Genomic DNA, 16,357 nt, shown 5'->3' with positions numbered 1-16,357 from the left:
AGAAGTCATCTATCAAGATGGCCAAGGCCATTGTAGTGCCCAAACCAGGACTGAAGCCAGGTCAAAAGGGATCTAGATCATCCGCTTCATCTAAAAGTGTCTGGAGGTGACCTGCCGCCACGATCTCCAAGACCTTGCCCAAGAAGGGGATATTAGCAACTTGGTGGTGGTTATTAAAGTCACCTAGTTCCAAAGGGTTTTTCTTAAGAAGTGGTCACACAACCGCCTCTTTTCAAGACTGGCACCACTCCATCTTATAAAGAGCTGTTAACTAATTTTTATACCTATCCAGTCAATTCCCCACCCCCAGCCCCCAGCTGCTTGTCAATAGCCAAGACAGGCAAGGATCAAGGTTAGATAGGCGGTCAGCCGCGCCCCTCCAAGCATTTTGTCTGCATCGGCAGGCTACATCGACTGAAATGAATGCCGCACAAGCAGGCTAGCCAGTGCTCTGGACGCTGCCCCTGGAACAGAGTCCCTTTCCTAGCTGAGACATTTTAAACTAGAGATGCCAAGGATTGCTCCTGGGACCTTTTGCATGCAAAACTTGCCCTCTGCCATTGAGTTATGGCCCCTTCGTGTGTGTTTAGCTTTAAATGCGCAACTGGAGTGGGAGACGAGGCAGATACAGTTGCCCACTCCTTTCACCTAGCATTGCCCCCACACGCACACCTGAACAAGCAAGGAAGAGTCCACAGTTCCCATGCTGCCAACCAGTGGGAGGAAGCAGAAGGACTGGGGGGAGCATAGGCAGGTGCTGCCACCACAGCATCCCATCTCCAGTTTATCAGCACGTAATGGTGGTGATGACACTCATTCTCTCGGTTGCAACCCTGTCCCCACCAGTTGCAAGGAGCTGTTGGAATGATGTGCAGAAGACGTCAGCTGAGTTGTGTAACCTCTTTGGGAAAGGTGTGCACGTTTCTGTTCTTCACATTATCTTCATGTATTTGGGGGAATCTCTTCCAAAAGCAACCATGGGGAGCAGACATGTGGGCACCTGGCACTGAATAAGCTTCTCTGGCTGGCCCCATTGTAGTACCACAGAGACTTCTCCTGATTTCAAGCAAGAGCCTTGGGTGATGGATAGAACTCAACTTGGCTGAGATTGACCTTGGGTTAGATGAAGTTCAGTTAACAGAAACTAGCCAAAACTCTTTCCATAAATAGTAATAGAACCTGCGTGGGAAAGCCATAGATTAGCCTTCCCCAATCTGGCACCCTGTAGATGTGTTGGACTACAATCTCCATTATCCCAGCCAGCATGCCTATCGACCATGCTAGGAGGGACAATGGGAGTTGTAGTCCAACACATCTGGGGGGTGCAAGATTGGGGAAAGCTGGCATAGATGTTATGCTCTACTATGCCTCATTTCCAGTGTGCTGGGTCACAGTTTTCCCTTCTCTCTCACGGATGGCTTGCGCATGCATTTTGCGCTGCTGTACAGGTGTTGTTTCATATGCGCACAACTCTCCCTGCTTCTCGTATCCCTGGTTCCCATAATCAGTCACTCCTCCTGCTTTTCTCTGGTTCCAGGGCTCCTTGTAAGAGAAGTCCAGATCGAAGTCTCTCGACAGCAGGTAGAGGAACTCTTTGGCTTAGAAGACTACTGGTGTCAGTGTGTGGCATGGAGCTCGGCTGGGACCACCAAAAGCCGACGGGCTTATGTCCGCATAGCATGTAAGTCTTGAAAGCATTTACCCTTCTTCGTGTGGGTCCTTTCTTATCTCATGCATTTGTCCCTGGTGCTTACTGCATCCTGTGTACGTAGCTGGGGGACAGAGATAGAGGGATATGCTCGGAGCTGTTCATATTTGATCAAATGTGCACCATTCTGCAAACTATCAGCCCATCTGTGTGAGAGAGAAAGTAAGAGAGATGGGGCAGCAGAAGGAATTTGATGTTGATTTTCCCTTGGTGAGTTTTATTGAAAACGAACAAGCAAGTTAAAAGGGAATTTTCATCTAATCATTTATCTACGCTGGTTTATTATATTAAGGATTTAAATGGGCTTTACTCACACATACTTAAATTACCCCATTCTCCTGGTGGAAAAGGAGATTCCCTGAGTGCAAGTTCATGAGAACTTCAAAAATCAGGCCTTATTGGGTGTTTAATAATAGAGGGTGGAGGCAAGATACGTTTCTTTAATTTTAGGGAGGGTTCTGTTAAATTGCCAGAGACCTCTATACTGGGAAGGTTTAGGGCAGAGGTGGGAAACATTTTTTTCCGTTGTGGACAGCATTCCCTTGGGAGTAATCTGTCGGGGGCTGCATGCCAGCAGTGGGTGGATCCAGAGACAAAAGTGGGTGAGGCCACCTCTTTTATCCTGTTTTTCTCTCTCTCTTTCGACCACCCCTTTCTCTCTCTCTTCCTCCCTGCCCATGAGGCTACCGGGAGGGGGAGATTGCTTTTATCAAAGGTCAGATCTGATCACTTGCAGAGGGCATTTGAAATTAGGCCAAGAATCCCAGGTTGCCCACCTGTGGTTCAGGGTCTCCGTCACATGATGCAGTAGGAAGAACCAGAATCAGACTAAGGTCCAATTAGTCCAGGGATGGGCAGACTTCAGACTTCCAGGATCAACTTTGGTCTTTTTACTAGAATCTCAGAGTCCACCAACTAGAGTTAGGTGCAAAATAGGGGCAACCATACACCTAGCAGAATTAAGGAACAGGTTGCCCCTGAGCACATGGCTCAGATCAAGAATTTGTTTTCAGACTGAGAACTGAGCCTGCAGTTTTTTCACAGAAATGTAAACTTGTGCTCCCACCCCACCCCCAGTTCTCTTAATTTCAGCAGCCTAATTAGTGGGAAGAACCTTTTTGTTGTTGCTGTTGTTTAACAGTATGGAGTCAGAAACCCTTGCAGGTCTACTGTAAACCCCTGAGAGAACTACCAGTATTAATAACAATAACAACAACAATAATTATTACATTTCTGTACCACCGAATAGCCAGAGCACTCTGGGCAGTTTACAAAGATTAAAAACATTAAAAATACAATATACAGAGATTAAAAACCATTTAAAAACACATGAACAGACAATATACACAAAAGAGATATATATCTAAAACAACTTCAAGCAAACAATCTCAAAACAAGCAACCATAACCATAAGACATTCCAGGATCAATTAAACACTTATAATATACTGCTGAATGCCTGGGAGAAGAGAAAGGTCTTAACCTGGTGCTGAAAAGATAACAATGTTGGCGCCAGGTGGGCCTCGTCGGGGAGATCATTCCATAATTTGGGGGCCACCACTGAAAAGGCCCTCTCCCTTGTCACCATCTGTCGCGCTTCCCTCAGTGTAGGCAGCCGGAGGAGGGCCTTAGATGTTGAGTACAGTATATAGGTAGATTTGTGTCAGGAGAGGCACTCCATCAGGTATTGTGGTTCCAAGCTGTGTAAGGCTTTATAGGTTAAAACCAGCACCTTGAATTGGGCTCGGAAACATACAGGCAGCCAGTGCAAGCGGGCCAGAGTCGGTCTTATATGTTTGGACCTTCTGGTCCCCGTTATCAATCTGGCCACCGCATTTTTCATGAGCTGCAGTTTCTGAACAGCCTTCAAAGGCAGCCCCAGGTAGAGTGCATTGCAGTAATCCAACTTGGAGATTGCCAGAGCATAGACAACTGAAGCCCAGTTATCCCTGTCCAGATAGGGGCATAGCTGGGCCATCAACCGAAGCTGGTAGAAGGCACTCCGTGCCACTGAGGCCATCTGAGCCTCAAGTGACAAAGATGGCTCAAGGAGAACCCTCAAGCTACGAACCTGCTCCTTCAGGGGGAGTGCAGCCCCATCCAAAACAGATTGAGCACCCTCATCCAGTCAGAAGAACCACCCACCAACAGCATCTCAGTCTTGTCTGGATTGAGCTTCAGTTTATTAGCCCTCATCCAGTCCATTGTCGCAGCCAGGCACAGATTTAGCACATCCACAGCCTCGCCTGAAGATGAAAAGGAGAAATAGAGCTGCGTATTATCAGCATACTGATGACAACGCACCCAAAACTCCGGATGATCGCACTCAACGGTTTCATGTAGGTGTTAAATAGCATGGGGGATGGAACTAACCCCTGTGGCACTCCATACTGGAGAATCCATAGGGCCGAGCAATATTCCCCAAGCACCACCTTCTGGAGCCGACCATCCAAGTAGGAGCGAAACCACTGCAATGCAGTGCCTCCCACTCCCACCTCAGACAATCGTCCCAGAAGGATACCATGGTCGATGGTGTCAAAAGCCGTTAAGAGATCAAGGAGAATCAACAAGGTCACACTCCCCCTGTCTCTCTCCCGACATAGGTCATCATACAGGGCGACCAAGGCTGTTTCCATGCCAAAACCCGGCCTGAACCCCGACTGAAATGGATCTAGATAATCGGCCTCATCCAAGAGTGTCTGGAGCTGATTGGCAACCACCCATTCAAGAACCTTGCCCAGGAAAGGAATATTTGCCACTGGCCTAAAATTACTAAGATTTTCTGGGTCTAGAGAGGGTTTCTTTAGGAGTGGTCTCACTATCGCCTCTTTGAGGAAGCCCAGGACCACCCCCTCTCACAAAGAGGCAGTAATCACCTCCCTGGGCCAGCCAGTTGTTCCTTTCCTGACAGTTTTTATCAGCCAAGAGGGGCAAGGATCCAATATGGAAGTGGTTGCACAAACCTGTCCAAGCATGTTGTCAACATCCTCGAGCTTTACCAACTGAAACTCATCCAAGAGAACAGGACAAGGCTGTGCTCTGGATACCTCACCAGATTCACCTACTATAACACTGGAATCTAAGTCCCGGTGGATGCAAGAGATCTTATCTCGGAAGTGCCTAGCAAATGCATTACAGCAGGCCTCAGAGGGATCTACAGTGTCCTTAGGGCTGGCATGTAATAGGCCCCGGATGACTCTGAGAAGCTCTGCTAGGCGGCAGACAGAAGATTCAATAGAGGCAGCAAGATTATATTTTTTTGCCGCCCTCACTGCCTCTGAATATATGTTACCATAGGCACATATCAGCATTCGATTGCATCCACCAGGAGTTCTTCTCCATCTGTATTCAAGATCTATCCTGATGTACCTTCTGCTCATCTCTGACCTAGTCCAGTGTTTGGTTTCCATTTGTGACCAAGCCAGATGCTCCTAGGAAGCACTGAGCCAGCAGCAAATGGTACTTGGAGTCCTGTACAGTCCACTTAACTGTGATCACGAATACCCACTGATGGGCCTGTCCTCCCTGTATTTGCCTACCAGTCCAATCATACCAATTGTTCAGTCGTTAAGTCGTGTCCAACTCTTCGTGACCCCATGGACCATAGCACGCCAGGCCTTCCTGTCCTCCACTCTCTCCCAGAGTGTGCTCAAGCCCATATTCATTGCATCGGTGATGCTATCTAGCCATCTCATCCTCTGCCATCCCCTTCTCCTTTTGCCTTCAATCTTTCCCAGCATCAGGGTCTTTTCCAGTGAGTAATCCTACCAGTACTCAGAAATAAATCCCACTGAATACCTTACTCCCAGGTATGTTTGGATAGGATTGTAGCCTAATACTTAATTTTTTGAAAAAGTCGTTTAAGGCAGCAGCCATCGTCACTTCTCAAGGCAATAAATTCCATCAGAATTACATGCTGTGCCTGCTTCGCTTGATCAGTCTTCAACCTACTGTCAGTTGGCTTCACCGGGTCATGCCCTGAGTTTCCAGCACAGGGGTTTTCAGACTCTCTCTGCCTTCAGGTTCTACTGGTAGATCCCTCAGGGGCCCAGGGGCCCAGGTCATGTTCTAGGATGCACACTTCTTAGATGCACGCTTGGTTCACTGCCAAGGCCAGGGGGGTCTTGCTGTCACCTGTGCATTGGAAGCGCACTCCAGGATACACCTAGCCTGCTGCTGCAGCCACACACTGCAGGGGACCATGGATGAGCACACTGTCTTTTAGGAAACCATGTCCTCCATGGCTGATCTTCCCACTGAGGAACCCCAGATAAGCTTTCAAGGAAGACCTGGGTTTCCCAGAGGACAGTTTGAAACCCCTGCTCTAGGTTTATGAGAGAGGGGGAGAGAACATTTCCCTTTCTTGGCTCTTCTCACTCCGTGGCTTATCGAACTCCTTGTGGTTGTTGTAACCTTCTCTGCTCTGGTGCCTCCAGATGTTTTGGACTTCAACTCCCATCAGCTCTAGCCAGCATGGCCAATGGTTAGGATTGCTGGGAGTTGTAGTCCAAAATATCTGGAAGGCACCCGGTTGGGAAAAGCAGTAGATGCTTATTGTAATTTTTTTTCTTCTAAAGGGGGTGTGTGTCTGAATTTGTCAGACAGAAATGGCACTGAGTTGTTCTGCCTACTTGCCAGGACACGTTCACATACACACAATCTGGCTCCTTGTAGTTTTGCTTTCTGCAGTTGCTCTAGAGGGGGTCCCCGTTTCACAGCAGAGTTCTCATTGACAGAGGCACATTCCCACGTTCGGCACTAGTTAGCAGCACAGGGGCTGCAGGCAGCATTTTATATCTTGAGGGTAGGGATGTACAGACTGTGCAAAATCTGCTCCGTCTGTGTTTTGCGGATTGCCAGATGCCTTTTTTCTGTCATCTGTTCACAGACGGATTCGGGGGGGGGGGGGAATTGTTGTGCGGAAAAATACACAAATAATTCTGTAAGGGGGGGGGGGTCGCAACAATTTACATAATTTACCTTAGTACGTAAAGTTAGCATGTTGTCCCCCATCCCATTCATCTTTTCCCAGTGTATATTTACCAATCCCAGCAGAAACTTGCATATTTTTTTACAAATAAATATGCATAAATTTCTGGAAAGTAAAAAAAAAAACATTCTGGAAGTCCATGGACTCCACGTAGCCTGAGGGGGTCGCTATGCAGCAGATTCCACAGGTTGGATTCTTAAAAATCTGAGCTCATTTTAGCCCGTCTCGAATTTCTCCAGCATCCCTACTTGAGGGTGGATGGGAGATATTTCCGTGCTCTGGGGTTCATGACAGTTACATTGTGAAGGGTGGGGGACCAGTGTGAGAGAGTGTAAAAGGTATTTCTTGTGACTGCTCTCCTTTAACTAGTGCTGGTCATTCAGTTTGTAGAATCCGTAAGCTGCCTAGAGATATATAATCACATGTGCTGTTTGCAATAAAAGGAGGCACCTTAACCTGATTGTGTATAGGTTTCAACTCACATTCAAGCTTTCCCTGGTTAATTACTGTTCTGTTAATTGAGCAGATTGCTAAAGCACTTGAATGAAAGGAAGCTATCCCAAAACGAAAGAGCCAACCACCGGTCGGTCGGTCAGTTCAGTGTGGTTGGGCACACAATTCCAAGAAGAGATCCTTGCAGGTGACCTTTCTATAATCCAGCACTTTTGTGGATGTGCTGACCTTGTTCCCACATTTCAAAATGTGTGTGTGTGTGTGTGTGTGTATGCGCACACGTGAAAGAAAAGATTTCTTTCTGCATGGCCCTCTTCCCCTGGTCCCCCCAAAATGTATTTTCAAGGAATAGAAATACAACTAAATATGTGCAATACATAGTGTGCACTTGAAGTTCTAAAAGCAGTGGTTGAGTGATATTAGCTAGTGAACGCTCAGCAGATTATGCTGTGATAGACTTGTTCCTTGTAGATCCCATCTCATAAAACAAGATAGCAACTTATCATCATGGTCATCATCGTAATCATCGTCAAAAATAATTACTTTGGACAACATTTATTTTTATTTGGAACACTTTGTCCAAATTGTTTTGAGAGCAATAGACGGATTGTAGTGCCACCTACTGGTTAATAGTTTATTCAGGTGACTTGTTTATAAGTGCACATGTCCTTTTTTATTATATTGATGCAGCATTCAAGTATTAATAACAGGCACTTAATATTGCAAACATTTCCCTGTCTTGTGCGACCACAGGTGATGAAATACTTATCTAATGTTGTGTACAGAATTCCAAGCGTGTTTGGAAAGATTCTGATATATGGGGAGGAGCTAGCAGGAAACAGAGGAATTTTGCCAGGGACCGCAGTTAGCGGAGGCAAGAAAATCAGGCCCTACAAGCCATGCAGACAAATTATGCAGGGCTCCGAGTCCCGCTTCTCTGCTCAACTAGTGGAGGCTGGTGGTGCCAATGATAGTGGGACAGTGAATCTGTTCTGGATTTCAATCCACACTGGTCAGAACTCTAAAGGAGCTTTCCAAGGTGTTGAACACATTTGGGGGGATAGGTTTCAGCACTCTAGATAGCTCTTTTAGAGTTCTGACTGGTTCTGACTGAAACACGGATCAGATTCACCGCCCCGCTGACCGGCCTCCAATGCTCTCAACAGTCACCCTTTTGGTTTCTGAATGCTCAGCAAACTTTGTACATCTGCATGGCCTAGAGACTTTCTTTAAACTGCAAGCCTACACAGTCTTGAAAGTCAGACCCACTGAAGTGGAAGGGGCTTACTCCCAAGCAAACATGTTCTTCAAAAAGAAATACAATGTATGCCAAGCTCTCTTGCTCGTTCATTTAGCTGCCTGAGTACTTTTGAAACCCCTTATTGATGTACCACCTGAACCAAACAGTGTGGACTTACAAGGGTTTTTTTCTTTAATCCGTACCTTTCCCCCCAGATCCCTGCCTCATCATTGCAGTGAGAAATGGAAGCATTGTGACGTAGCAGCTGCGTGTAGCTCCCCCAGCTACAATGTGGTTTTATCATGAAGTGGTCCCTTCATGACCATTGTTTCAGTAAAGAATACTGAGGCCATTTCTAATCAGAAACATGGTCCCTTTATACTCAGATTGCTCGCATAAAAGCCTTTTCTGGGCCATTCATGGTGGGGAGAGGTGAAATAGCATTCAGCAAGCTGAAAACATTTAAGGACACAATTTATCCACAAAGCAGTAAATGGATTCTTTTTCAGGTCTTTTTTTTTTTTTTAGTTTTTTGTTATTGATATTTGTTTTCCTTCCTGCTGCTGGAATATCATTCCAACCAGATCTAGATGCGATAATCATACTGAAAAGTGAATCATCTACATTGCCAAGGGAATAGTATGATCAAGGGTCTGTGTGTGCAAAAGGTAAAAGAAAAGAAAATTCTGTGTCCAGGTGATTAGAATGCTGCAGCCAGAAAACTGAATTCTGTAATCAGTATAAATTAAACCAGTTCAGCAAAGCATTGCATGGTTACTCTTGCTCGGCTTTATTTCAGCTTTGCATTGTATTTACAGTTTTGTATTCTTCATTCCAGTTTTACTTATTATAGGAAGGACAAGGATCTATGCAGGGTGCTGAAGCCCCACCCCCAGCTACTGGGATTCCGTCAGGTGTTGGCCACACACTTCCAAGCATACCTTTGCAATAAGGACTAGTAACTTGCTCTTTTTAAACAAAATCAAATTAAAAGAGATATTCACTGAACGCTAAATTCTGCATCAAATACCACATTCTGAGCTTCGTACTCCCTCAGAATTGCAGCATACCCACAGCCTTGATCATAGAGAGCATTGATTTAAATAGAGGAAGTCTGGTGTGACCATAACAGAGACGCAGCATAAATGAGAAGTATATAACTGCCCAAAGAGCTTCAGCTGTTGGGAAGTATAGAAATGTAATTCATACATACATGCATACATAAAAAAAATAAGTCAGGAGCAAGCAACATGGGATCGTTCCTTAATTTTCCTATGGCTTCCATTTGTGGCTTCTGCTGAGGATTTATCCTAGACAGGATAATGTGCTAAGGATATTATTAGTCTAACCCAGTGGTGGGCAACCTGGTGCCCTCCAGATGTCTTGTACTACAACTCCCATAAGTCCCAGCCAGCATGGCCAATGATCAGGGATTCTGAGAATTGTAGTCCAACACTTCTGGGGGCACCAGATTGCCGACCTCTGGTCTAACCCTCTACAGTGGCTTTCCTCAACACGGCACTCTCCAGGTGTATGGAACTACAACTCCCATCATCCCTAGCCAGCATGTCCAATAGGTTGTGAGAGAATTATCTGGGCCTCGTGGGCGGGTTGCTCAGCTCTTGTTAAGTTATGCTAAACTCCTGACATGCAACTCTCCCTCAGCTGGTGTGTTGAAACAGCAAAGCGTTGCAGGTGACTCCATGGCTAATGCTTGCGGTTCGTTTGCTTCCCCTTCTTAGACCTGAGGAAGAACTTTGACCAGGAGCCCCTCGGGAAAGAGGTCCTGCTGGACCATGAAGTTCTTCTGCAGTGCCGCCCGCCTGAGGGAGTGCCAACGGCTGAGGTAAGCGAAGCAGGCCAGAGGGGCCATCTGTAGTAGGCCTTGTAGCTGAAATTGTGACGTTTCCCATGAGGCATCACCTGCTCATTTTTGTGATCGTTGGGGTAATACTTATTAAAGTACATACACGGCACTTTTCTATGTGCCAAGAGATGTGCAGGCCTTAACTCCCTCATTGTGTGTGTGAGAGAGCATTTCATACTCGTTTTATTCTTCCCTGTGTCCATACATTTGAACTGTTCTCCTTCAGTTTAGCTCCGCCTTCCCCAACCTGGTGGCCTCCAGATGTCTTGGACTACCCTTCCCAACATCCCCCAGCCTTAGCAGAAAGTAGACAAATAAGCCCCACAAGGGAGTAACTACTTGCTTCTGAGTAAAGGCACCTAGGATTGCACTGTCCGCAATGTGTGTCCAGTTTGTTTTCTTAAACCTAGCCACAGAGTGGAATCTTACCCCTCCCATGCGTTCCTGCATTCCAGCTAGGATTTATTCGTGCCCCTGCCTCACCGTGCCCTTGTTGGCCCTGTTTCTCCTAGCCCTGCTCTTTCTGACAGTTTTATTGTGTTACATGAAGGCCAGGCAGCTGTCATTCCCTTCAAATTTGTCCCCCAATTTTCAAGCCACCCACAAGCTTTAATGGAATGCCCATCCCTCCTGTGGGGAAGGAGGTTGGCAAAGGGAGGTTTGCTCTGCTTTGTGAAAACCACGGTCTGCCCCTTGCTGCTTTTTGTCAATGCTTCGGAAAGGGAATTGCAGCAGCAGAAAGCTCTGCTTTTCAGCGAGGATTGCAGCTGGGCAGTCAGCTGAATTGTGTTTTTGAGGAGGTCGCTTCAGACTGGCACCGTATCCCCTCAAAATGGGGCGGGGTGCTGGCCGTGAGCAAGGTGGATAGCCAGAACTGCCAAGAAGTATATGGATGAGTGCGTCTTCCTGGGCAGTGTGTGAAGCTGCTAGTGCCCATTAGAAGAAAAGACTGCCCATGCAAAAAGCCACAGAGAACTCTTCTTGGCCTCCTTTGATTTTACAATACTACATTCAGGCTTGCGGCATAGAAGTAGAATTGGAAAGCAACCAAAGTTCATCTTGCTCCCCACCTCCCACTGCAAGGTGGAACCATAAATCCGTCCAGCGCTCAGCACCCTTCTACTTGATCAACATATGTAATCAGATAACAATCTTCAACTAGCACAGAGCGCAGGCACTGCCAAGCTCTGCACAGGGCCTGAAGCAGGCTGACACACCATTACTCTTCTGGCCCCCACCAGAAGTATAAGTCTATATACAAAGCGTCAGAGTAGGACTGAGGAGACCTGTGTTCAAATCCCTACGCCATGAATCTCACTGCATGATCTTGGGCCAGTCTCTCTCTCTCTCTCTCTCTCTCTCTCTCAGCTAGCCTACCTCATGGGGTTGTTGTGGGGATAAAGTATGGGAGAGGACTTGGAGGAAGGGCATAATAAAAATGAAATACATTTAAAAATGCAGGCGCAAGCCAAATGAGCAAGCAAACAAATAGTCCCACAAAGAGACAAAAAGGTAACATCCAAAGGGTTATTTCAAATGATCAGAGCTAAGGTGGGGAGCAGGAGAGGTGGTGAACAGGGTAGATGCTTGAGACAAACAAAGAGAAAAGGAGCTGGTGGGTAGGACACAAAATTGGGTCCAGCAGGAATACACCCCAGAAGTGTTCTGTGTTGTGAGATTCATGGGCTAACCCATCGTCTCCCAACCTGGTGCCCTCCAACCTGTGTTGAACTGCAGCTCCCATCATTCCCAGCCAGCATAGCCATTACTGGCTGGGAATGATGGGAGTTGTACTCCAACACATCTGGAGGGCGCCGGGTTGGGGAACGAAGGGTTAAGCTGTGCTTTCAGCAGTAGGTGCTGCCCTCTCATTAAATGTATTATCTTCTTCCCCAAATATACAGGAAAAATGTTTAAACACCTCCTGAAATACCTTGCCTCCTGCCTTTTTAAAAAAAATCAGCCATGCAGATTTGTTTTATGGATCTTAGTGGCTGAGATATCTATTCCGCCCCACCAAAAAAAATTGCTGGCAGTTGGTAACCAGAAACTTCCTGCCTTCCTCCCACAGCTGGACACATCTGTGCCTTCCCTGAAGGCACATCACGAAGGTGAATAATTATAGGCAAGGATGCAGTTTTTCCCATTGTAGCCCATTAATAAATCACAGGACACCACTGCTTCTCCTAAAATATCTGCCCATCCGCCCACTCCCCGTTATGCACGCCTCCCAACCACACGCTCATCTGCCCCATTGTTCCAGGCAAGTACTGTAAAAGTTCCAGCTGCGCACTTTGGCACTTCAGCAGACGGCCAGTTTATAGCCAGAAAACTGTGCACGAGGTAAATGAGTCGCCTCTTGAAGATGGATTGGGGCCATGATGGATTGCCCCACGCTGAGGCCGTCTGCTTTCATTATTCAGCAGAAGTGTTTATTTTAGGCAGCGGATCTGTTATTCTGACACCTAATAACATACTTAACCTCAACACCTGCTCAACCCAGCCTTCCCTCCCTCCCACATGGGCTGATCAGCCATTAACCCCTGACAGAATCTAGGAAAGCAAGCAGAGAATGAATGGTTTTCTAGGGAGCGGGGGAAAGCTGCTAGAACTTGGAAATGCCCACATCCGCAGACTTTTCCTGACGTGATGGGGCTCAGCACACGGTCTCTCCTGCCTTGCCTGTTGACACCCTAGACCCCAGGGATCCCTGTGAAAACAGCCAACAGGGTTTAATGGCTGGATGTTGGCTTGGACTTGGGAAACTCCAGTTCAAATCCCAAGTCTGCTGCTTCAGGCAGCTGATATAGAATATAATTTAAGTCAGGGGTAGGCAAGCTGGTGCCCTCCAGATGTTTTGGACGACAACTCCCACCAGCTCCAGCCATCATGGCCAATTATCAGGGATTGTGGGAGTTACCGTCCAAAACATCTGGGTGGTGCCAGGTTGCCTACCCCTGATCTAAGGGGTGGCTTTCCAAAATCTGCTGTCTCTGCAAGCGCTTTGCAGCAGGTTTGCAAACAGCAGGGTGGTAGCGAGTAATGAGACCTCCATACTGGCGCCTTATACTCGCACATCCTGGAGCACTTGTGTGGGTGTATGGCACCATCGCTTAGGTGTAATTTCCTGCTGATTTGCTACCTCAGGAGGGTTTCCAGTGATTTGTTGGAAGGAGTAACAGGTAATAACACCTCCAGTGTGGCATCATGTTCTGTGAGCTTCATCCAGGTGGTCCGTGGAGAAGTTACTTAAGTTACTGTGCTGAAGTACAGTCATGAGTACTTGGCTCCGCACTTGATTTTTTTTTTTTTTCTGAAGATAGAGCTCAACACTGTTTTGACTACAGCCAGATTATCGAACAGGCTAACAAGGCCTAGGGCCCATGATTTTCATAATTCAGTGCTGGTACAGTCTTAATTTTCCCCTAAAAATTTACTGATTAAAGGAGACCTTCTCAGTAGCCAGGCCTAGGGCCTAGGTTTTGCATACCATGGCCCTGGTTTTGACGATGATGCCGGTGCTGAAGAAAAATACGAGTTACGTATGTACTTTGATTTGTGGAACAACAACAGTTTAACTATTCCACTGAGACTCCCAGAAATTTTCAAGCAGCCCACAAAAAGAGAACCAGTGGCCTGTGCAAGTGGGTTAGGTACCTGCAATGGCAGTGTTGGTGTGAAGATGCCTGCGTGATAAATCTAGGATGCGCTACTACCAGGCAGTGCTACTGGGGAAGCAGGCACATGCTTCTCAGTGCTTCTCCAGTGGCACTATCTGTCACTGGCAGACGAAAGCCTGGTCTACACATGCAATAGAATGAGGAGGTAGGTTGGATTTTACCACTTCAAGCTGCAGATGGGGGATGTTAGTTTTCAATGCTCCTCCATTTTAGGAAAAACCACACACACACACCTGACTGGCCAGTTAAAAAATAAAACCTAAGTACACTAGGGAGAAAGGTTCCAGTCCAAGCCACTCCTTGCTGAGCTAGTTTTCTACTTGCAGAGTGCTGTTTTTTTCAGTGAAGAAGCATTTAAAAAATGGCAGCCATCACCTGCAGCCTCAACTGGTATAATCCATTCCACTACCTCAAAACTCTACCACCTCATTTTGCTGCATGTATAACAGACCTGAAGCTGTCCTTTGGGTATCACACATTCTCAGCTCAACTTACTTCACAGGGTTGTTATCTGGTTAAAACGATTGGTCTCAGCAACTTTAAAGAAGCCAGAGCAGGATATAAATGTTACAAATACATTAATTCTGTTATGTTTCTGGCCTTCTTACTTTGCTAACAAACTGAGTTGGCTGAACTGGGCCATCCCAGATCCAGCCAGTACAGCAGATGGGAACAGAATTAAAAATAGACAGGTTATGTGTAAGGAAGTTTGTCGTTTCTTGCACAATGAGCAAAACCCAAGTGTAGGTGTATTATGGTATGAAGGCTTCCCGAGGTGACAGTTGGACAGCTTTTTTAATGACAAAATGCGTTACAACTTCTAGGATACTTCATAAATAAGCCTGGTTCATACCTACCAAGCAATTGCCTCCATAAGAAAATAAGAAGAGCCCTGCTGGATCAGACCAAGGGTCTGCTGTCTAGTCCAGCATTCTGTTCACACAGCGGCCAACAGCTGTTGACGAGGAACCCTCAAGCAGGACTCAAGTGCAACAGCACCCTCCCGCCCATGTTCCCCAGCAACTGGTGTACATAGTCTTGCTGCCTCTGCCTCTGGAGGTAGCACACGGCTATCAGGATGAATAGCCACTGATAGGCTTCTACTCCAGGAATTTGTCTAGCCCCCTTTTAAAGCCATTCAAACTGGTAGCCATCACCATGCCTTGTGGTAGCAAATTCCATAGTTTAACTATGCACTGTGTGAAGAAGTGCTTCCTTTGATCTGTCCTGAATCTCCCACCAATCAGCTTCATGGACAGACCCTGGTTCTAGTATTATGGGAGAGGGAGAAAAATGTATCCATGTAGAATATTGTGTGTACTGGCATGAAACGAGTATGTGCCTACACCACATATACATGCCACGGGAACCAGCTGGGGCATCCCACCATGTGTACATATGGCAGAATAAACATATGTACTTGTTACGTGTGATAGGGCTGTCCAACAGAAGTCACAGCTCCAGGTGGCAAAAGGCTATGGTTTCCTGGGGGAATCTGTAACTTTTTCAAAAAAACTATTTGACAGTTATAGTCATAGACCTGCCTTTGGAGGGGAGATCTACTGTTTTGTTTATTACATGCATATATACCTTTTATTTTTTATTTCTGATGACAATTGCTAAGTATGTCTCCCCTCCATTTTTCTTTGTTTTCTTCCTGTCCCAACCCTTCTACCAAACCTTCCCTCCCCAATTCCTTTCCTTCTCTCCATATATTTCTCCCTCTAGGTGGAGTGGCTGAGGAACGAGGATGTGATTGACTCTTCCCGGGACACCAACTTCCTGATCACCATTGACCATAACCTCATCATCAAGCAGGCTAGGCTTTCCGACACTGCCAACTACACCTGTGTGGCCAAGAACATTGTCGCCAAGCGGCGGAGCACCACAGCCACAGTCGTCGTCTATGGTATGGACTTCTTGTTGCTGGGGCTTATCCAAATATTCTGTTCACACCAAAAGACCAGGAACATGATTTGCTGCAACATACGGTTTTTTAAAAATAACTTAAATATGTTGTCGATGCTGTATGCAAATAGCAACCTGATCTTAAACAGGTTTATCCAGAAGTAAATCCCACTGTTTAATGGGATATGCTGTGAAGTCAACTTCAGAGTCTCTACCAATGTAGTTCTCCCATTTGATAATCCAGTGGCTATGGTTTTTTATTTTTTATTTTTATTTATTACATTTCTATACCACCCAATTGCCAAAGCTCTCTGTGCGGTTCACAAAAATGGATACACATTTTTTCTTCCATTTGCCTAAATTGATATGTGTTCTAACAGAGACATGTTCACAATTCTTGATTGGTAATGGAGAACATGCAGCACTGAGGTTCTTCTCCTGTGAAGGAGGAGGTTACCTCTAGGGATACTTGCAGGGGTCTAGGAGCATCACATGGAAAGGGGAGTTTCTCA

General features: G+C 46.3%; 1 protein-coding gene across 2 annotated transcripts in view; it reads left to right on the top strand.

Annotated features, from left to right (window-relative positions):
* Window positions 1–16,357, top strand: part of UNC5B (unc-5 netrin receptor B) — a 210,756-nt gene that overhangs the window by 158,696 nt on the left and 35,703 nt on the right. For both annotated transcript variants that reach the window (XM_084845531.1, XM_084845530.1), the window contains exons 3-5: window positions 1,538–1,681; window positions 10,133–10,236; window positions 15,666–15,846. In XM_084845531.1, coding sequence (XP_084701657.1) covers window positions 1,538–1,681; window positions 10,133–10,236; window positions 15,666–15,846 — 429 coding nt within the window. The remainder of the gene's footprint in view (window positions 1–1,537; window positions 1,682–10,132; window positions 10,237–15,665; window positions 15,847–16,357) is intronic.

This window comes from Heloderma suspectum, chromosome 3 (assembly GCF_057233095.1).
Source record: "Heloderma suspectum isolate Gila_16-S chromosome 3, 16-S_ref, whole genome shotgun sequence".
Lineage (NCBI taxonomy): Eukaryota > Metazoa > Chordata > Lepidosauria > Squamata > Helodermatidae > Heloderma > Heloderma suspectum.
This window is presented reverse-complemented; position numbering and strand designations above follow the sequence as displayed.